Below are 24,180 nucleotides of genomic sequence, written 5' to 3'. Positions count from 1 at the left end.
AAAAAAGTTAAATTCGATTTTCAATCGTCAATTTTATTTATTTATTTTTTTTTTTCAAAAATGAAACAGCGGCCATGCTGTGGGGTATAAAAATATTTTTTATTTCACACGTACTCAATATGACAATGTATATAGCCCAGTATAGGGAATAGCGAATTGAACAATGATTATACTCCCTCAGGGGTTAGTCTCTCTCCTCTCCTCTCCTCTCCTCCCTTCAACCCTTTTTGATTTCCTTTTTCCTTTTTTTTTTCCCCTTGTCTTACACACACTTCTCTCCTGTTCTCTATTCTTCTTTTTCCAACCCACATGCACCACCAGCAGCAGCAACAGCAGCGCGATATGAGCGCCCTATGCATACAACCTTACCCATCGCATGGCTCTTCCCCTAAATTTTTCTCCCCCTTTACCTTCTCCCCTTTTCTGTACCTACTATGCTGCATCATCCTGACGAACCGAACTCTTCTGCAATATGCGTAGGCAAGCGGGCGGCGATTAGAAGGGGGAGATTTCACTCTCTCTCTCTCTCTCTTTCTATTCTATTGTGTACTGCTACGAAAGAGAGTAAGAAAGAGAGAGATAGCATGCTTCTAGTGCCAGACTGTATTGACGAGGCTCGATTGCAATCGCTGCGCATATAATTCAGCGTTATTCGTAACGCTGCACAACTTGTTAGATTCGTTCGATTTTGTTGTTTTTGTTTTTCTTTGCTTCCAATTCTAGTTACTTTTTCGAAAATACTAAACAAATCGATGAGAAGAAGGAGAGAAAAAAGAATTCAGTTTCCGACACCACTCTGCAATTTTTTTTTTTTCCCTCTTCATTCAACTCGGTTTCGATGTCCTTTGAGTGTTTTTGTTGTTTTGTTTTTCTTTTAATAACGAAATTAGAATTATCCTGTCCAATCATAAGTTACTTGCAAGTAGCGAGGAAAGTTTTTTTTATTTCTGTTTTTTTTTTTTTTCAGAGGTCAGAGAATTTATTTCGATTTAATGTAAGCAATATTAGAAGTGAAAAATATCAAATAATATCATATAGTTTGTGAATATTATTCACGTTGCAAAGGATCGTTCATATACATACCTGTATAATCGAAGTTTTTTGACACATTTGAACGGTAGATGAAAAAAAAAAAATGAATATTTATTTTGATAATCGTCTGGCATGTATATGTGAAGAGAGAGAGAGAGAGAAAAAAAAAAAAGAAAAATTGAACCGAAATGCACTACTTTGCATTATAAAATGAACCCGTCAACGCGGATCTCAATTATCGTCTTTGCAAGATTTTGCTACGATCACACGTGCGCCTCAGAAAGTTCACCCTGATTTATTCATTCAAGTGCGTGAAATACAAATCGAGATTATTGGGTCAGATTCGATTCGATTAGATTGTGGGGAATTTGATCCCGTACATCATGAATTTTTTTGTGAAACCAAAACGGTCTAACGTGTGCATAGTGGTGTATTCTATAATTCATGAAGAAGGATTGTAATAAGACGGAAAAAAAAGAATGCAAAATAAAAAATAAAAATAAAAAAAACGGCTAATTTGATCGATACATTTTTCACGAATTCCTTCTACGCTGCTTTTCAAGTTTTCAAACACCTTTTCCTTTGCTCCGTTTCCTCTGCGACGGCGGCAACGGTAGGATAAAGAAAATACGGCACCTGGCGGATCCTTGAATCTGCAATACTTGGGGTGGCGAGTGAAAGAGAAAGACGGAAAAAGATACTTTATTCCTCCTTTCCATATATATATATATATATATATATATATATACTCTTTCGAAAAATCGAAAAAAATGTCGCGAACTAATCGCAAATCGTATTATTAATTAATCTTGCAAATTTCGAAAAATTTCAAATCAACAACTGAAAGTGAATACGTATGAAATCAAAATCGATAGTTTTATTTGTATCAGATTTTTGTACAGTTATAACGGTGTTCAAACGTTATTCTATAATGATAACATTTCACGTGATTTAAAAACAATTTAGAGATTTGAGACGATTTCAAATAATATGAAAAACCTTCGAATATGATTTCAGGAATTTCATATGATTTCGAAGATGACAGTTGATTTCAAAAAATTTCACTAGAGTATTGAAATAAAAAAAATGACAAGGATTCAGGTGATTTTATCACGGGATTACAAACGATTTTGAAACACTTTACTATCGGATTTCATATGATTTCAAATAATTTCAAACAACTTCACAAGATCATCAAAATATTCCATAATAATATTTAATCTAGAAACGATTTCAAATAACTTTACAACTATATTTCAAAACTCTCGTAGTACCAATCTATAGAAAATTTCAAAGAATTCATGTGATGTTGCATAGCATAAAATTTCAAGGATTGTCAACCCTCGGGAGCCAACCATACTTAGTAAAAACCCGAGTTTTCCCAGCCTGGGACGCCGAGTTGCGAGTATTCGCCACCCCGCGTCGCTGTCGATGCGTCGAGAAGGCTCCGCACTGCTCAGGTCTGGCTTACGTGCTCCGAAGCACGTAGGCTGTTCCGAGCACCGAACGCTCGGCAGCCAGCCAGCCAGCCAGCCAGCAACCCCTGCAGGGTGCGTGGGTCACACCGAACCCCGAATGCCGCCCCTCAACGTCAACCCAACCCCAACCCCAACCCCAAACCCAACCCCAACCCCAACCCTCGATCCTCCGACCCGCCACGGCAGACGAGACGCAACGTCTTAAAGAGGAACGGACGTTACGAGTATTGACCCGGTTCAGACTCTCTCTCTTTCTTTTTCTCTCTTTCTCTCTTTCTCTTTCTCTCTCTAGTTCCCTGTCCCCAAAAATTCTATCCAGCCATTCTGGTCCCGGCGGTCGCGATTGTACCAACAGAGGTTTTCAAACCTAAACGGTTCTCAATCGCACGAAACTTGTCGTCGCGGGTTTCTTTTTATCTTCTGTTTGAAAAAAATTCGATTGTTTATAAATACTTTTTATTTTCATTCATTGGTCCGGATTCACTAAAATAATATTAACGATAGTAGTAATAATAATAATGGGGATGATGTTTTGATGAAAAAATTTTCAAGTAAAGACCGATTCTGTGTAGGTACATGAATAAAATAAATCCAAAATTTATAGCTTTATTATATTTCTGATTGCTCTTTCTTCTTTAATTTTTTGCTAATCGTTTGCATCTTAAAGAAAAATATCAGTGATTGAAAAATGAAGGAATATAACCCGAAACGAAATTGATAGGTAATTAACGAATGATCAGGCATTTTTTGTTGCATCTATCGCAATTTTATACCAGCTAGCGAGATGAAAATAATTAGATAATAACTGTACAGTCGTGAAACACCGTTGCGTTTCAACTGTTGATTTTCTCACTTTTTAAAACCATAAACAAAAATAACAGTAAATATTTGGAGGAAATAGGATAAATTTATAGAAGGAATAGGTTTTCCAAAGTTTTTGTTTTCTAATTCCAAAAACCATAAATAAATCAGTTATCAGGGTGAAAATATATTGAAGACATTGAAGGGTTCAGAGTTGGGTTGAAATATGTGGTACAAGTCACGAATTTAGTTTCAGAGTCTTCGATAGGGCGTTAGCTTTAAACCGTGGACCGAAAGACAGTACAAGTTGGTTTTGGGAAGAAGACACTTAAGGGGTTAGGGGTAGTTAGAATTTTCAAAAAAATGATTTTTTTCCTGCATATTCTTGGTGTATGATGTCTCGAGAATATTACCTGTAAATTTCAAGTCAATCCGACAAATAGTTTTCGAGATATCCTAAATTTAGTTTTTTTCCGAAAACTCGAGCATTCGGTTGTTTAAAAGCAATTGTTGAAACAATTTTTTTTTGTGTGCGTTATTTTTTTTAAAAATATTTTGGGCAATTTTAAAATGAAAGTTATTTCTACGAAATTTGGCTTAAAGTCATAGTTTTTGATTTTTTCAATCAAAAAACTGCAAAATTTAAAAACTGATGACTCAAAAAGTATCACTTTAGGCCAAATTTTGTAAAAATAAGTTTCGTTTCAAAATGGCTCAAAATGTTGAAAAAAAATTGTTTAAACAATTAAATTCTCGGGCTTTCGGAAAAAACTAATGCGATATTCCCAAAAACTAGTGCTTTTTTCCTTCAAAAGTAACGAAAAAACCTTGAGAATCCGCCATTTTGGTAATTTTCAAAAAAATCAAAAAAGCTTCGATTAAAGACTAAATTAACTATTGAACTAATGATTTATTCTTATCTCATTGATTTCGGGTAAACCAGGCGGATGTAATTGTTGTCACTGCAAACGATGTTTTAAAAACCAAGTTCGGAGAAAATGGCGACAGCCCTATCGAGTTTTTTTTTCATTTTAAATTTAGTAGAAATATACTTGAAACATCAAAGAATAATTATAAATAATTGGTTTAGAAAACTAATTTAATTACCATGAAAAAAAATATTATTGCAAACACTCATTTTTTCCCGGTTCTGACTACCCCTAACCTCTTAAGAAATTGGTTTAGTCAGTTGTTTTTTTAATTTTGGACCGGTAAACAGATATTGCGTAACAATAATAAGAATAATAACACAACGATAATCGTCATACCGATTGTTAAACATATTATACGAGGGAGAATAATTAATCGAGTATTGTTATGATCTGATCATGGAATTGATGTGTTTTTGGGATTATAACAATGTCGATAATCTGTATTTGTGTACTCAAATTCTAAATACTCAAATTCAAACTCAAGCCCATAACGAATGTTGAACTCCTTTTTTTAACAATTCGTGTATGTCACTTGAACAAACTATAGAACTTAGGAATAAAAAATTATACGCACGTGGGGAGTAGATTCTCTTGTTTTCTGTCTACAGTCACATGCTTCTAGATATTCTAGAAATCAGTGAATTGAATGAAGTGACTCTGGCGACAAAAAACTCTACCATGATTTTTTTTAGGTCATTTCGATCCCCAGATCATAAGAAAAAAAAACAAAGAAAAAACTGTTTTTCCAGGGTTTTTATTTTTGCACAAAATTGTTCCAATCGGTCAATCCTTCCCACAATTCATGTTCTCATTGATCACTTTACTTTCGTTATGGGAAAGGATAGACGAAGAAGATCAACACTCGTGCCAGCAGAATGGAAAGTAAAACAGTTCGTGTTTTAGTAGGTAGTCAGTCGGTCGGAGAAGACCCCAACAAGCCTTCAGCTCGTCTCGCGTAGGTATACATAGAACTTCTCCGCGTTGCCAACCCAACCTGAAAACCAAACCACCAACCCCGGCATGCAGCTGCACTGCATGCATCAGGCCGCTTCGAAACAACCTTCGTAAAACTAAAACTAAAACACCCTGCCGCAGGAAACGAAATGGCGAAGGCAATAAGTGCCTTAGGCGACCTTGAAAACGGCCCTAAACTTCTTCACAAATTTTCTACGACCCGGGAGAAGAGGTTCAATTTATTGTACCTGTGAGGCCTGGAATGAATAACTGTTTGGTCTGATTCAGTTTTATCTACTTTAAAATGTACCCGAAAATTTACAGTCGATTACGTTTCATCGAACACTAAATCTTCCGATATAATATTCCGATTCGCTGATGATGATGATGATCTTCCGAAAAAAGGGAATTAAGTCTGAGAAAGTGTATCAAAGAGGACAGAGTTTCTGTTGTCATTGCTAAATGTTGGTACGATCTATTCGGACATTGTTTGAATTCTTTTCTATTAAACTTGATGGATTAAAACTTTAGGGACCCACAAGTCGAGCGATTTTGAATTTTTCACAAGGTCAATAACCGTTGAGACTATTCACTAGTGGGGTCTTTAGCGACCCCGGTGTGATACCAGTGTTATACGCAGGAGAAGTGAGAATATATGTGTCAAGATCAAGTGAGCTATGAGCTTCATTGAAAAGGAACAAACTATACAAAACTGGCACCAGCAAAATGTGATTGCTAATGTAATCCGTTACAGATTGTTTAATTGGGTTCTGAACCATTTCGATCAAACTTCATAGTTTCAATTTTTTTCATTCTTTTCATATCAAAGTGATAGTGTTCTAATAAAACTCATCAGAACCTCATTCATTGATTGATTTTAAAGCTTGTTTAAGTTGAGCGAAATATCTTTCCATTCTGCCACTTTTCGAATCGATTGTACATCTGATACAACCTTAATTAACTGGGAGACCTCATGATTACTACAGGTACCTATAGTTCTTTTAGATGCTGGCAAAGGTTTTCAAATACACACTGATTTTCCATACCAAGACGTGATGAAAAAGTGTGAAGTGAAAAGAAGTTAACAGAAAAGGAGATGAGAGAGACTACGAATGTCGGAGTAGGTCCATTCTGCTTTTCGTTTCGCTTCGCTTAGCTTTGCTTTGCTCTGCTCTTCTCTTCTCTTCTCTTCTCTCCTCAGCTCTCTTGCAGTCTGGGAATTCCGAGAACCTAAATACTGGTCCATGGTCTCTGGGAGCTCACGTAACTCACACCCTCCCATATCGTTCACTACCACAACGTACTGGTCGTCGTCGACGTCGTCGTCGTCGTCGTAGCTTGGAGAGTTTAGTTGCAGTCTGTGCGGAGGAGGCAGCAACCGATGACTGAGCTGCATTGTTATGGCATCCCATAGCCCGAGGTGCGTTGCAGCTCAGCCTGCAAATCATGGCGATCAGAGGATCCATCCTCTGCTGTAACATGGGCTGCAGCTTCATTTCACTTCGAAACATCCCTCCATTCGTCCTGCAAGGGGTGAATTTTGCGTCGTCTGTTTGACATGGAATATCGGCTTTATAGGTTTACCGAGCAATTGCTTTTGTAATTACGGAAATGCATCGACGGGAAAGCGAAATCGGAATTGGGACAAACGATAATTGTATTGCCAACTGAATGAACTTTTGCCTGATGACATTCCGTCTATTTCAAACACTTCAATAATTTTACGGGTTTTTCACCGACTGCCCTAAAAGTCATGCTTCATGAACTTACTTCGTTGAAATACTAGATTAACCACAAATTATCGATCAATCATCTTCTGTCGGCTTCTTGAGGTCAAAATAAAGTTAGGACAAACCCTTTAAAACATCATCTTGTGAGTTGTTTTAACCTCGGTATTATTTTTTTAGGTGGATTGAAAACGAGACTGGCGTATAGTACTCTAAATAAAGTCCGTATTTCAAGCATGATTAGTGGAGGCAGAAGTAACAGTGACTTTATTCCCATGATCTAGAGCATTTGGAACACCCGAATGAATCAGAATTTCTGCTTGTACGTTGTAATCGATGAATTTACAAGTATATAACACCTCGCACAGACAAGTCGTTGGATCTCTTGGCACCGCGTTCCAAGCATGCTATGATGAACGGACTATACATATATAATTGCACGTAACCGTTATAATCTAAATTCGACGAATGGAAACGGTCTCTTCCTTTTTCTTCTATTATGTTCTATAATGCCCCGTGATTTCTAATTCGCCGAGTATACTTAGTCCTTTGTTCTTGAATTTCGTGCCCGGGTCTCGTCGTCGTTGATGCAGACGCCAAGGACGTCAAGGTCGGAGTCTGCGCGAAGGCGGCGATTCTGCCTGTGGTGGGTAGGTGGTGGTGGTGGTGATGATGATGGTGGTGGTGGATGATAACGGTCGCGGTGGAAACCCTTGAAAATAATCCTGCATACATGTCCTGCCGTGATCTAATTGGAACGAATTTGTTTGCACCGGTGAATATTGGATATCATCATAACCCAACAGAAGTTGGATTGAAGTTGAAAGAAGTTGACCGCAATTGATCTCGAATTAAATGGTAACCTATAACCGAAGGTAATCGAAGCTAGACTGCAGTTGACTCAGGTCAAACAAAATTGACCAAAGCTGACGGAAGTTTACTGGAGTCCAGCAATGTTACTTAACCGAAACTGACCGAAGTTGAGCACACTTGAGTTATACACAGAAAATTGTGCAGAGATCTTAGACATCAAATTAAAGAATAAAGGAGAAGAGAATTGATGGTTCTGATGACGAGTTTGTATAGTATACAGCACACTTTTGAATTGGACTGTACATGAGACGTGTTATACCTAATCGGCTGTGTGTTCGCTTCCTTCCACATCACGTCACATTACCTTTTCTCTTTCAGATTCCTAACGTTCCATTCTATTCTCTACATTCTACGTTCAAAGAATCGATCCAACGAACTTCAGGAGTTTTCAGTTGTAAAAATTTCGATTATAGATATAATCAAGACAGAATCTGTTTATGGCAATTGATTCTTTGTTCATAAAGCAAAACTAACGACGTTTGGGAAACGTAAAACTGAATAACTCCCAAATTTATATAACATAAAAGCACCGGAATCCATACCGCAAGCTAATTATTATACTGTGGTTTTTCTTTTCCGTAGAGGAAAGTTGCTGACATAGTATAATGAGGACAACAGAAGACAAGACAAAAAAAAAAAAAAAAAAAAAGTGTTAGTTTTTTTTTTCCGTGATTTATATAAAGCAGTAAAAATGGAAAAAAATGACAAACCAGCAAGTTAACAGTTTGTACACACAACAGTGAAGAAAAAGAAACCTGATCATGAGCTCCGCGACGAAAAGCAGCAGTGGTCATGCGATAAGTACCCAGATAAGAGACTCGTCGAGAGACTCACTGCCGGATACAGTCAGTCAGTCAGTCAGTCAGTCTCCAGGCTTGGCCACTCCTCGATAAAACTCGAAAAAAGGAGCAACAACTTTTGGTCATCCTTTATGGAGGAAGAAACACCTGTTGGGGCACGTGCTGTTTGCTTGCTTGCTTGCTTGCTGGCTAGCTGGTGCACCGGCAGCGACGCATCTGCTTACCTCACTCACTCGTCTGACCCGCATTCGATTCACGACGACATGGACACGACGACGCCAATGATATGACCATGCGACGGGGCTTGCCAGTCCGGAGATTACGCGCTGCGGCCAGCAAATGTAATTATGTAACGAACAGAAGTCGTTACATGCGGTGTACGTAATTGGCATTCCGTAGTTAGTTGTCCGGATGCCATTTTTGTCTGTTAACGAGAATCAAACGTATTGTAGGAATCAGCGGATTTTTAAGTGCAGAGTTTTCAACTGACTCATTTTGTTGAGAAAAAAGAATATTTATAATTTACTGATTGGATTTTTAGGTAATTTATTACTTCGTTGATAACTGGAGGAATAATCAATGATTCGAGAAATTTCATTAAAAGATTTTTGCAATCTGGTGGGATTTATTCTTTTTTCTTTTGTGTAACAGAGTTTGGATCATTCCAAATAGTATTTGCGCGAAAATTAGATCATTTTCTTTTCTCTTTCAATTTTGTGAGGAATGTTGAACTCTATGATCCACAATTAAACTTCTAATAGGGGTTCTTCTCGGGTTTCATTCGTTTATCTGCCTCACTTGTTTTGTCAATTATTTTACAATTTTCAAACCTGAAGTATGTAATTATGCAACAATCGACTAGCGAGGCTTTGTTTCTCTTCAGCCAATCGTATCACAACATTTCGCAAAACAGGGTGGAATGCAATAGCTAAAAAACTGAAAAGTTTGGACACTTTTCGAAGTAAAAACGAAAACTGATTGAAAACCATGATCATGATATCACAGTACATATTGGACAAAAATATTGCACTTGAACCAGTCATACACGTGTCCGTTTGTCACAGATGCCATGTGCAGATGAAGTGCATCCACTGAAAAAAAAAAAGAGGCGAAGAACAAGGTGCTTGCGTGCTATGTATGCGGTTTAAAATTGTGGGCTTTTGACACAAAGGATGCTAGCGTACCCTCGTCTGCTGCTGCAACAGCAGCACCAGCACCAGCACCAGCACCAGCACCGTCGGGAAGAGGAAACGCCGTCCGGTGATCGTCGGCGTCGTCATTGAGAGGTGGAAGTGGATGGCGGTAGCAGCAGCCCTGTCGCATAGGTATATAGGTATAACAACATGGAGGCGCTTGTGAGAACAGGATGTGGGCAGCTGTTCAGCGCCGAACGACCAGCTGGACTCTGAAAGTGTCGGTGTGGTAGTGCTTCACACACACACAAACACACACCTGGAAGTCGATGCACCGCGTGGCGTCCTCGTCGAATGCATGCAACGCCATTCCGGCTACTTGACGAGCACGGATCTTTGTGTCTTGTATGGCGTTTGTTCGTGTTGGCAAAAAGGAACGGAAGAGAACGCCCTACCAAGCTGTGCACATCGGGTTTCGTCAGAGAAACTTCTCTACCTGTGTGTAACAAAAGCTGAATTTTTTACTGCATTTGTACCGTTTGCCGATTTCGTCTGGAAAATGGATCGGGAGGAGGATTTTGAGAACGATTGTACTTTCGTCCACAACGCAAACGCAACGAAATATGCATGTCATGATTATTTTTTGATATTCTGTGGTTTACGATGTCAGGGATTTGTAACCGACGATACCATGTGAAAGTGAGAAGTTACCGATATTTACGAAAATTGAATATATCTTTTGTGTTCTTGGTCGATTCGCTAGCTATGATTTTAAATCGTGAAATTTTAATCACAATTTTAGATTCACTATTTTTACCGATTTTGAAATCGGTAAGTTGAAACGGAATTTACATATTTTTTTACCGATTTTAGCTCTCGAATCGTCAAGTTTGAATCCCTGTGTCATATTCACGATTATTTGGTGTTAAAATCGGCAAGTTACCGATCTTAGTTATATTTTTAGTCCGTCACGTTCGAGCTGAAATAATGAATTTTGAAATCCTAGTGACAGATTCAAGACTAGCAAAATTGAAATCGGCAATTTGCCCGTTCTTGAGAAAATCTTGGTCCACAATTTCAATTTCGAATTTAAAATTCTGACTACAAATATAACCACTGAACTTTAAACTACAAATTATCAATCCCCAAGCAACATGGAATTCTCAAGTTCTGAGATTAGATTTGCTATCATGGATGTCGAAACCGGTGTGCAACGAGTCTTGCGTATTAGATATATTGTTTCCCGTTGCAGCAGCAATGGCGTTACATGCAGTAGCGCTGCACTATTGCAATTGCGGTTATGCGACAACGAAGGCCGTAGGCATCTATAATAACGTTGCGCACACTCCTATAGCTATACGTCACACATGAAATACTTGGAGGTGAACATCGTCTTTGTGTACGTATACCAGCACAACATTATATATACTACACATACACACCTGTAATCTTTTTCTGTGTCGTAACTGCAGCGATGCAGTTTGAAAGTGACGGTTCCCAGTAGGCTGCCTATGCAGGTATAATGCAGCTTGTTATACGGTATGATACAAAGCGTGAGGCCAGCCTGCCTGCTTGCTTGCTGCAACAACCGCGAGCATTGCTTCCCCCCTCCTATAAGCTTAAAAGCTAAGACAAACGTCTTTGTCGTAGGTACACGAGGCCTTAACACATTATAAACATGGAGAGTGAGACATTCTTATCATTGCCAGTGTTAAAATACGGGCCTTTTAATTTTGTCTTGACATTTTGTCTGAAATTACAAATTTTTCTAATTTTAACCATCAGTCGATCGAGTAATTATTTTTCTATGCGTGTTAATCACTCGGTATTAAGGATGTGTAGCGGGTCTACAGTCCAGGCAGAAATTTGTCTGAACGGTAAAATTGAGAATTACTTAAGGCTCGGAATCAATCTGTGAATTAAACCTGATGAACTTATTGTCTAGGAAAAAATTGAAAAGCGTAAATTTTTGTCGTTTTAATTGAATAATTGGCAATCCGAGAAGACGAGGCAAGATATCAAACACCTTTTATCAAAATGCTTAATTTGTACAGTCCTCCCGATTTCGATAAACTATATGTAACTCATTTTGTAGGTAAATGAATTCCATATAACTCACCGGGAAATAATTTTTGATAACATACGAAACTTGTACCGATGTTAAATAAGTTGTTTTATTTTCTGGTCCTGGAAAAACATTGTTTTGAATTTGTTCGTCTCGATTGACCTTAGCTTGCACTTTTAGTCCTAATTTAGAAAATCATTCTTCTTGAGTGGCCGTTGTTTTGTCTCGAGTGTAAACTTGCCACATCCTTAAAGTGTAACATTCTCAAGTACCTGCAACACAGTGCCTTAATTGTAGAAAATATGGACTACCACTGAAAAATTTTTGATGCAAATATCAAAATTCGACATCATATAGCTTTAGGATACGTCAGATTGTAGTCAGATACTGTTAATTAAAGTGATACCAAACTGGTATATAATGTTAATCAAATTTATGTCCAAATTGGGCTATCCCAAGATTTCCACAAGTAAAATCTTGAATTTTATATAGGATTCCTTCAAAAGTCTCATCCTCTACAAGTCATAGCTATAGTCATAGAATATTCGGGCATGATGTATAATGTATGTTTTAAGTATGGGAGTAGTAGACGTCACGACGACGACAGATACAAAGCACACGGAAGGCCACTCTAGCACCATGCTGGTGCTGCTACTGTAGACCAGCAATACTTACAACTAACAACACCAGAAGAAGAGGTGGTGGCTGAAATCTGGGTCAGAGTGCATAAGCACTCAGCGCAGTCAGCAGCAGCAGCAGTAGTAGTAGTAGTAGTAGTAGTAGTAGTAGTAGTAGTAGTAGTAGTAGTGGTAGTCAGTTAGTCAGTACCTCCGTATCCGTAGCCTCACACTCATTCGCACCTAAGACACGCTGACTGATGGAAGCTTCTGTATGTCTATAGACGTATATGCATATAATATTAGTATATGGCAACCGACTACTCTGAGCCTGGTGCAAAAACAGTTTGTTCCTTATTGCTTAACGCGTGAATACCTCATTCCTTATTCTTCATTCCACGTTGGTTGGTTGGTTGGTTGGTTGTCTGCAGACTGACTTACTGCCTTCTGCCCATCTACTCACACCTTTTACCTTTGGCACCAATTTTCTTCCTTACATGTGTAGGTAACAAGTTATCATTTGTGTAAAGATATAACCTGATACGTACATACACACTTCGTTCGGTTATTGGTTAGTCGGTTCGGTTCTCGCGTTGGTCAAATTGCAACAAACAGCTGCGATGCTTCGAGTGCTTTTCTCCGAATGTCAAAACGTCGAAGCATTTGACTGATTTCAATAAATTTCTTGACTTTTTTCAAACAAATATAATCATATCCAAATCCTATATCGTTACTCAACACTTTGTTCGACATGCTTTCAACAAAGGAAATCAGCTTGATATCAACCTGCTCGATAATGTTCCGTTCGATATTGGAGTTGATTCGATTAAGAGTTGATTCAGATAATCCACATACATACCATACAGTGTAGTTTCATTTCCGGTCTTCTTCTTTTATTCATTCCCCCTTTGAATTCATTTTCAGTCAACAGTTGGAAGCAGAGGAACGAAGAATGGTGTTAAGACTACCGTTTTAGATTTAAGATTATGTACTACATCGTGTGCATATACATTATACACGCAACTACGTAGGGACATGCACCATGCACGTGTTCTTGGTAGTTTCCACCACTTTGATGCGTGTCCTGCTTTGCATAGCACCACCATAAGCAGCAACACCATGGGACACCCTACCTAACAGCTATCGGCGTGGGCGCAGCGCTAAACTGCTTAATTGACCTTATAAGCACTCACCTACGACATCCGGTTGACCGTGTGCAGGTTATTTCCTAATCACTTGATTCTCGCAGTGCATCTTGCATCCTGAAACACATTTATTGTAGTGCAGTGTGCGGTACTAGGAAAGAATCGAAAGATTAAGTAGAGTGACGACACCGTTGAGAAAATCTTCGGTATTGTTATTTGCGTCAGTGATTGTGATCATGAATCTAAACAACATTTCTACTTATGCGATAGAAATGAATTTGAGAAAATTTTTAATGATAATCTGAGAAAGTTTTGACAAATAGAACTTTAGTAATCAAGTTTTTGGTCTTTTTAATCCAAGTGTTAACGTTTTTACGCTCATTTTTCTCAACAAATAAATAACATTCGAAAAATCTTATATTACAGGATTATTGTAACGCTAAAATGTAATTGTTGACCAATATACGTGGAAATGTATTCACAAAAATGTCTTTTCAACCACTAAGGAGATAAATTTTTGGAAAAATTTAATGGAGACCTCGATGGTGAACAGAAAATAAGCACCAAAAAATTAGAATCGGATGACATATTTCGATCGTTCCAATCGCAAAACATTTTTCTATATAGATTGACGATCTCTTAGCTTGTATAATTTGAATTTTATCTCTCAAAATCATTTCTAATACACAAAAATAGGGATGTTATTCATCGTCGAACGCTTCAATGCGTTTATCCTTTCATTTGCGCTTCTCATTTTGTATCCAACGAGCAGTAGAATTAAAGTAACAACTATTGCATCACACGTGACGATAATTATTGTTACTACAACTACTTTTATGAGCATAACCTTGCCTCGATGCATCCGTTAATTTCTTGTAAACTGTAGTTTTCTGCTCCCGTAACGATGATAATGAACTGCTTACAAATTGCATATCTTACATTACAAATTGTTTACATACATATTTATAATCCACAAACGAGGGGTGCATTATAATTTTTTCTTACACACGTGCGTAAAGGTCGTCTCGATGTGATGCAGGGACAAATATGTATAACTAGTATCTATCTACATACCTTATATAACATCTAGACAGGTATTGTACGTACATATCTATGGTATAATTTATCTGGGGCACTTCACAGCTGATCTGCAGCAGTTTGGCTGCTGCTCCAAGCTGATTCGTGACCCTCGTTGCATGTTCTTCGATTTCATTCGTACCAGCTGACTGCAGCCGACCTCTAGCTCAAGTAAAGCTTGAAACGAGGATCTCTGTTTATATTGCAATCGCGAGTTTCTGTCTATAAACAAATTCCGTAGATTTTTACACGTCTTACTTAAGTTTACGGTATTTTTAATCGTGAGATTGAAGTTGGTAGCGTTTTTGGAAAAATCGTTACTTCACAATTCACTTTAGGATTGTCTGAAATTTAATTAGTCATAGTAAGCGTATGACGTACTCATATTTTGAAAATCCAACTCCTAGAAAGTCGTTACCAAGGAAAATAGATTTTCTCTACAATTATTAGTATTTCGTAGAAATTTTCATGTTTTGCAAAAAAAAAAAAAAAAAAAAAAAAAAGAAAAATCCTCTGTTATTTAAATGAGAAATCAAAAATCACGATGAGGCACCTTTTAATATTAATATTAAGATCTGAAACTTTCACAGAATTTGTTTTTCATCATCTTGAACGATATTTTCACGGTAAAAAAAAAAAAAAAAAAAAAAAAAAAAAATAAATTTTCTTTTTTCTTCTGCCCACCCTAATATATATATATAATATCCGGATCCAAGTAATTACGTAATATAAGCGACATAAGTCGTTGACATAAAGAGCACTGCGAGCGGATCATGGCGCGGGGGGGGGGGGGGGGGGGGGTATAACTTGTTCGATGAATGGGCTGCAAGAAGACGAAGAAAACGAGACGGAGAAGAAAAAGAGTAAGAAAGCTGAATCTGTGAACGAGGTTGTGCAGAGGATATATATGTTGGTTGCGATAACAATGATTTTCCTTTCATGTCATATGAGGAATATGACTCATATGTTACATGCATATGCAATATAATATGCATAGTGTGTGCTATGACGATATGTAAAATGAAATATTGGACTGTATTGTGTGCGTCTTTTTTCTCTCTTGTGTTATTTTTGTATTCGAGTTAAAATAGAATCGGATGTGACATCTTCGTGTGAAATCATTGAATTTTGAATAATTTTATGGATGGATGGTAAATCGTTTGAAATTTTTGAAAATCGTTTGGAAGCAATTGGAGAAAAGTTATGTGAAATCATTAAATGATCAAAGTTTTGAAATTGACGAAATTGTCTGGAATCAATCGTAATTAGTATGATTTTAAAAAATCAAGATCATTTTTAATCGTAGAATAAATAATCGATATTTCTTTGAAATCAATCTTCATAGAATAATAAAGTAAAAAATCGTCTGAAATCGCGTGAAATAATATAGAATGATAATAACGAATGGAGGGATTAATGAGTGAACGAATGAACGAATGAATACCTTTGTAAAATTGGCACCGCGTTTTGGGCAAATATATATTTTTTTTCTTTCATTTCCTATTTTCTTAGTGGGCAACAACCTGAACTATTTCTCATATGAGCATAGAACTGTGTAGAACTATTCGAGTACCATTGAGAACTCACAAAAAACTGATTTTTTCAAAAATTAGGTAACCCAGGAAATTTGAATCCCATTTTTTTTTTTGAAATGTTTTTTTGAACCTTTGTTGACCGGAATTATTTTTGAAAATTGTCAGGAACTCTTAAGAAATGAATGAATGAATGAATGAATGAACGACCGAATAATTTTTCTTCCGCGTTTATTCGTTGAAGTTTTTTTTTCATATTTTTCTCTAGTTCGTTACACATTCATTTATTAGAATAAGAAATGCTTGCCTCATGAAACGTCATGTATATTATAAGCGAAGAGGTGAAAAGCCAGACAGAGATTGTAAAACGTAATCTTTCATTACGTCTAAAGTATCATTATTATTATACTTATACGTCTGTGTTTTGTTGTATTATACTTGCATGGACCTCATGTCTATACAATAATTACTGCTGCTGCTGCTGCTACGGATGTTCAATATTATAATACGTGGACTCATATTATGATTATGATAGCAGTAATAAAAACAATGATAACAGACGTGGTTATATAGTACATACAATACAGTGAATAAGCCGGAAACCGAAAACCGGTAAAAATATTTCCATGTATATTACGTATACATACATATACATGCATACAGATTACAAAGGAAAGAATTATCTTCTTTTTTTTTTGTATCTACTAATTAACTTTCGACAAATTCTCTTTAATAGTATAGACTCAATAGTAGACATGATTTATATTAAATTATTGCACTTCGCGTTACATTTTTAACAAATGTTATACTAGCGTGGTCCTTATTTAGGGTATTGACGAATTTTTGCCGCTTCATCCCCCAAAATCAACTTTAGATAATTGAAAAACTATTACCTAATTTTTTTCAGAATTTTACCTCAACTCTAAGATAGTCTGTTTTATGGTCGAAGTTTCTTATGGGAATAACATTTGGAAAAACTTTTTTTCTCAGTATATATTTTATTGTAAAAGTAGTATTGTTAAAAAAAAATTTTGTAACCGTGAGGTTTAAGTCGGCATTAGTTCTACTGTCTGGGAAAAAATTCACATAATCATAGGCACGGAATCTCGACGAATTTCACACCCTCGAAATCTGACTTTTTTTTTTTCTTGCATTTAGAGGAAGTGTAATTCGTCTAGATTTTCTGGTATCGTGATGAAAATTTTTTTTTACAGATAGTAGCACTAATCCCCACTAAAACCTCGCAAGTACAGATTAAAAAAAAAAATATATTATCACTCTTGCAACAAAATATAATATACCGAGGAAAAAAAATTTTTCTCATTTTATTTCCATAAGAAAATTCGATCACAAAGCGAAGTATCCCAGAGTTGAGGTAGAAATTTGAAGAAAATTATCCAATTGTTTTCGAATTATTTGAAATTGATTTGAGGGATGGGGCGGCAAAAATTTGTCAACACCCTACATAAGGACCGCCCTAATATATCTGACGCAAGTGCGAGTATTTTTCCTTTATATTTTCTATCTAAGATGATTTATTGCACCACTTATTTACATTCATGCATACGTGTATTGTACAGAAAATATGGCCGCTTCGTATTTTGGATTATTATTCGTTGATACATGATTGAGGAATGGCATGCGTATGCCTATAAGTGTATTTACATAATGTAACACATGCACAGAGTTGTGTTATTACATTTAGTTACGTCGCTGTATTTACAAACATACATGCATATGTATATGTATATATGTACCAATATAAATATTTCCTAATCACTTGAGGAGAGAGAAAAAACTGGGTCATTCGTATTGTGTGTGGGATAAGGTTAGGTTATATAAATGCACATATGTGCACATTATTATATGTATGTGGATATGTGTGTATGTATATATATATATATATATATATATATATATATATATATATATATATATGCGGATGTTTAATGCGCTGCGTTGTGTCGAATTATGATGTTGTGACGTCTGATTATTATACGCACTGCAGTGACTCAACCTTCTTTTCTCTCGCAGGCTTGACGCCCGACAAAATCTCTTTACTCTTCTTGTCAAAATTCAAATATCCGTTTTGTACAGAGTGTAGCGTATTAAAAAACGTAAAAATAAAAAAAAAATAAAAAAAAAAAAATGAACAAACTAAAAAAAATTTATGTAAAGTAGTACAATCTGTGATGTATGTATAAACGAATGAATAAACGAATAAAGAACGGATGGATGGATTAACAAATGAATAAAAAAATCAAGTAAATTGGTAAACGAATGAATAATCGATGAATATTTAACCGATTGAGTAAATAAATAAATAAATAAATAAATGAATGAATAGTTGGATGAATTATTTATTCGTGAAATTATTAAACAAATGAGTTACAAAATCGATGAAAGAACGATTAAAAAGATGAATGTGCGAATGAATGAACTAAAAAACTTTATAAAGGAATTGAAAAATGATTTATAAAATGAAGAGGCAACATGTCGAACACTGTATTATGTTATAACATTACTTTATCTGTTCCCTTTCGCAATGATTAAATATTATCATCCACGTGGCCCGCAAACATCCTAAAATCGTGAGTCATGCAATTCGTTTCATACCCCCCCGGAGAATGGGAACAGCATCGTGATATCGAGTGACGATGAACCTCGACAAACGTACAATCATCGAAAATTCATCGCGTCTTCTTACGTCAATAATTTTTCAAACTTACACTACTACCTCGTCACAAGAGAATTTCAATCTTCTTTCGGCTTCGACGAGTTTTATGACTTCCCCCACTATAACTGATTGTGAGTTCTTGAGGGCTACCAACTTTGGCGCGGACTCATCGTTATAAGCGAACGAGTCAGGCGTTGAATCATAATTGTTCAAACACCGAATTCCCATACTTCACTGTGATTCTCTTGTAACGAGGAGTCGTCATCATCGTCATCATCATCATCGACACACTCGACATCGAATTCCTTGTAACCCTCTTCCCCTAACCGCCCTGACACTCTTTTATAGCGAGGTGATTTCTTTTTTTTTTTTTTTATTACCGACGGTCGGTAATGTTTAACCCTTAGATGGTAACAGTGGATCACTCGTGCCTGGCGCTTTAAAAAGTGCCCCAAAGTGGTTGAAAAAATTGCTCAAAATTCATGAAATCTCATCAACTATCCTAGAATAAGGACCAATCACGATATCGATTATTTGATCATTTGTTTAAACGATCTAATCATATAAACAAAGGAAAACGTGAAGAAGCTACCAAGGAGAGACTGTTTGGGCGAGGCACGAGTGACCCATCGTTACCATTTAAGGATTATTTACCAGATTAATAGTTCAAGGGAATATGTTGGAACTTGTAATAATAATAAAATAATAATAATAATAACAACGATAATAACGTGTTTTTGGTGAATATTTTTGTTACAGGGCAATAAAAGCATTTCAACAAGTATTATGGGTGGAACCAGGTTTCTCAAGGGCTTGCGAGGTTCATTTACGGCTTGGATTAATGCTCAAGATAAACGCTGACTTTGAAGCAGCCCTGAAACATCTCACTCTAGCTCTAATCGACGCCACAACACCCGCATCATTTTCCAAACTCGAGAGTAAGCTGACATTATTATTATTATTATTATTATTGATTTTTTTTTTTTTGTTTCACTAATCTCTAATCACGTGCATCATAATTTATTATTTTAATCGGATACAACGATTCCTACGAATGAAGAAATTTTTTTTCCTACACATAATTTTCACCGAGTATAATAAATTAATCATTAATAAAATAAATGAATACAGCTTAAGGCAACAGTTAGAATTTGCAGGAAAATGTGTAAAAATTTTTGAAAGTAGATAAATTAGGTTTAATTTTATCCTCATAATTCTATTAAAGTATCGAGGGTTCAAGGTGTTTTACTAAATTTCGACTTTCTGTCTTCACTATTTTATTCGAACGAATATTAGAACACCGTTATAACGCATTATACTTACTTATAATACATATATATATATATATATAGGTATATATACATACAGGATGCTTAATACGCGGAAACGTCTTTCTTTTACTCACTTTCTTGATTGAACTTGACCTGAATAAAGAGACTCATACCCATGTAAGAGCAATTCATATGTGTACAATGTGTATAGCCGGTAGCATAAAACGGCTGGCGCTTTAATCCTATTACGTCACTAACTGCTGCTGATGTGCCTGCATGGATATATGCATGCATATGTGTATGTATGACACACATGTATAATATAACATGTATATTTTATGTATATGAGGCGTTCCAAGCCAAATCGGACGGTTTGAAAGATTTTGATTCTTGATTTCCTCAATTTTATTTTTTTCCATTTATTAATACCCCTACGAAAAGAGCCTTTGTGGTGAATTTTAAGTTTTTTTTTCATTACTTGTTAAAAAAAATATCAAATTATCAACAGCAAAGAAATATCGCTTTTTTTTTTCACAACTTTCTTAATAATAGTCTAAATTGAAGCTTTTTTTTCTCTTTCTAAATCATTGTTTTTAGATTGGCTTTACAGAAAAAAAAAAAACTAACCACTTTCAAAGCGTCGTTTGATTAAGATTTTTGAGTATGAAATTTTGAATCGTGTTTTTGAAATTGAGTGTATCTTTAATGTTTTTTTTTTTTTTTTTTTCTTTTAAATTTGATATTTTCTTTAACAAGTAATCAAAACAAATCTCAAAATTTAAAAGAAACGCTCTTTTGAGGGGTACGAAAAAATGTAAAAAAAATTGAGGTAGCGAAAAATCAAAATTTTTCAAACCGTTCGATTTAGCATGGAACGCCCCATGTATATATATATATATATATATTAATAATACGTAACGTGTATACGTGTGTATGTAGACCTAACTTGCGCCACTTGCGTAAGAATCGCGTAAAGCAGGAACAAGGCGACCGCGTGTTATATTACGTATATCTAATACGTATCCCACTAATTACTTAATTAATTACTCGCGCGTCCGTTGATTATACAATATACGACAATGTACGATACGTAATATGTATAAACTGGCTGGAAATTGAGGGAAAAGTGCGAGAAAAAATTTGCAAAATTTTTTATTCATCATCATATATATAGGTATATACATATACATTATAAGAAACGAACGATCAAATTGATATTGATACTCTTGATTTTTATATTCATTTCTATGATTTCATCTTTTTACACTTAGCCTGTTTTAACAATAGTATAATATATTAACAAGCCATTTTAGATCAGTTGACTGTTAGGATTGTACAATATTGTACGTATATATGCGTTTTTTAATTGACGGCTGGATGACGACGATGATGAGACGCTTTCTAATTAGAGATTAGTAATGAATGAATTCGCGGGAAAAAAGAATGGAGACGGATGTGAGAATTTAGTGAGAAAAGAAAAAAAAACTGATAGATATTAGTAAGAAAGAAAGAATTAAAAAAAAGAAAGAACAATAATTTCATGGTACATCGCATCATGACGCATCTATAACGTAAGATAATATGTTTAAATGAGTACCGTCGTTTTTATTTTACCGCGAATTCGAAATGATCTCATTACATAAATTGTTGTATGCTTTGATACACTTAGATGGTAGATATTTAGATACGTTCATTCATTCATTCGTAGATTCTTCATTTGTGTATTTTATATAATTTATATGTTGTATTTAATAATTTGATCATCCGGTTAGAAAGGAACGTATCGTTCCACATCCGTACGTGTTTTATACTTACGATGTATACATGTATCTATATATTTAAAAGTTAAAGTTTGCAATAACCCTCCATTTTCTTAACTCGTGTATTAGTTCGTTTTTTTTTAATCTCTTACTTCGAATTCTTTTCGAGTGCAGATATAATAAATCATTTTATATTACGAAGCTGAAGTTAGTAACGTTAATGTAACGAAACATTATGGAAAAATTCATTATTGTCCAATTTTAGAATTTTAGTCTTTCCAGAAAATATGACTAATTTTTGTTTAACATGGTTTACTAAATTTCAGAAAATCCCATAATCGCGAAGTAACAATTTCTACTAAACTTTGTGCATCGTTAAAGTAACGTAACCAAATTCAATATCATCAATATATAATACATGAAGAAAAATTTGACGCGGTAATTCAGTATCCAATTGCAAAATCAAAGAATTATATTCAAGACAAAGGCTTCTAACCGAATTCTAATTTTATCATCGCCATTTGAAATTTGTTGCAGTAAAATTTCACATCGCTCACTTGTACGAGGTCCAAGGAAAGTATCGACTAGCCAAAGAGCACTACGAGGGTCTCCTCAAGGAGAAGGCCTTACCCTCGCACTTGCAGGCTGATATATGCCGACAATTAGGTAAGTCTACCTATTTCTTACATTGCATCTATAACCTAAATTACAATTTAAAAAGAAAAGAATTTAAAGCACAGTAGCAGTAGCTAAATATAAAAAATATACATCGATCAAATTTGAGGTGATATCGACGAGTTTAGACTTTGATTGAATTAGCGTAGAATGCCCTATGCATTCGCGACTGTGATAAGAATATTTTTAGTAAATTTGTCACATTTCGTTCGCCCTTTTATCACGGGACGACGAATGTTAGAGCGACAGAAAAAAATTGCAGCAGTGATGTGGCGAAGATAGGTGGAGATAGACAGTGAATGTGAGAGGTTTAGGGTTTTGTCGACACCGAAGTAGCTGCAGACACGTCTATTGATTTATTCCACGGGGGTGGCCGTGGCGGCGACGGTGGTACAGGGCGCATCAACGAGCCCTTTTTGACTCTGCGATGATCTCTAAGATAAATCTGAAGTCCGAGATTTTTCATTTTTGAAATTTGATTCCTTCCGTGACTCGAATACACGAATCAAGTATGAATTTTAAACGCAGTGAATTTAATCTCGCTCATAGATTGGCAAGCGAAATCAAAAAAACAAGAAGAAAATCGAACGAAATAAGGATCTAAGCGTTGATCTGTCGTTTGTTTGTTTTTATATCACATTTTTCCAGTTTACTAGAACGTCAAGGGTTCAACTGTTTTCAAACTGCAGCGATTTGAAGTCTGCACCAATCAGGATTCACCTATTCGTAACGGTCACGCGTCACGTGACGCCTCGATTAACGCGGGAGCTTCAAATCGCTCTACTTTGAAAATGGTTAGACTTTCAGCATTCCAGTAAATCGTATATAAATCCGCTGCTAATGAATACGCTCTTTAGACACATAATCATTTCAACCATTTTGGAACAAAATTGAAAACTTACGATTAGTTGCTCCGTTAGTCGATGTAGTTTTCCGATGGATCAACGACGCTTTGGGCATTTTTTTTTTTTTTTAACATATATACCTGTGTGGGCACCACAATTCATGGTGAAGGAAACTTGGGGCGTCTTTTTATATGCTCGGGTAGAATATATATTGCCAAAGTGCAGGTATTACCTGTACCTCCGTCTACCGTAAACTTTATTTAGGATTGTAATTTTACATCAAACAAGGATCATTTAGGGACGTATAGTCATTGACTACGTGAGTCAGTCCATTTTCAGTCAGTCGGTTGGATTCCTGGAAGGTTTTAAATCCACTTCATTTTATTACACTATATTGCACTATTACGGTACTCAAAATTTGGGCAGTTGAGAATTTCCCGAAATTCTGTTAATCCTGATTTGTCCCGTAAATGAAAAAATTGGGCAATAGTGACGACCGTTCAACACTATATACGAGAATCAGTGTCAAAGCGACGTGAGCTTAGTTTCACAAGTTGTCCTGAAAATGTATTATAGAGTTTGTAAATGGAGATTAACTTCATTTTTATTCTCGTTTGCTCTAGTAGCGTATATTCGTCCGTTTTTTAATCACAACTATTCAAACTTCTCGCTAATTGGAATGTCAGGCGACCGTTACGAAAATGTGAATCCTGATTTGCGTAGACTTCAAATCGGTCTAGTTCGAAAACTATCCGAACTTCTGTAACTTGTTTTGACCGAATCAAC

The 24,180-nt window shown here is 35.9% G+C and overlaps 1 protein-coding gene across 4 annotated transcripts in view; it reads left to right on the top strand.

Moving 5' to 3' along the window:
• LOC124411839 (histone demethylase UTY) overlaps positions 1-24,180 on the top strand; it is a 52,909-nt gene that overhangs the window by 20,057 nt on the left and 8,672 nt on the right. For 3 of the 4 annotated variants that reach the window (XM_046891309.1, XM_046891312.1, XM_046891311.1), the window contains 2 exons: positions 19,603-19,781; positions 22,412-22,540. In XM_046891309.1, the coding sequence (XP_046747265.1) occupies positions 19,603-19,781; positions 22,412-22,540 (308 nt within the window). Of the gene's footprint in view, positions 1-9,903; positions 9,923-19,602; positions 19,782-22,411; positions 22,541-24,180 lie in introns of those variants that run through there. The other variant, XM_046891310.1, reaches the window with a different exon arrangement.

This window comes from Diprion similis, chromosome 10 (genome assembly GCF_021155765.1).
Source record: "Diprion similis isolate iyDipSimi1 chromosome 10, iyDipSimi1.1, whole genome shotgun sequence".
Lineage (NCBI taxonomy): Eukaryota > Metazoa > Arthropoda > Insecta > Hymenoptera > Diprionidae > Diprion > Diprion similis.
Note: the sequence above shows the minus strand (reverse complement) of the source record. Positions and strands in the feature narration are given on the sequence as shown.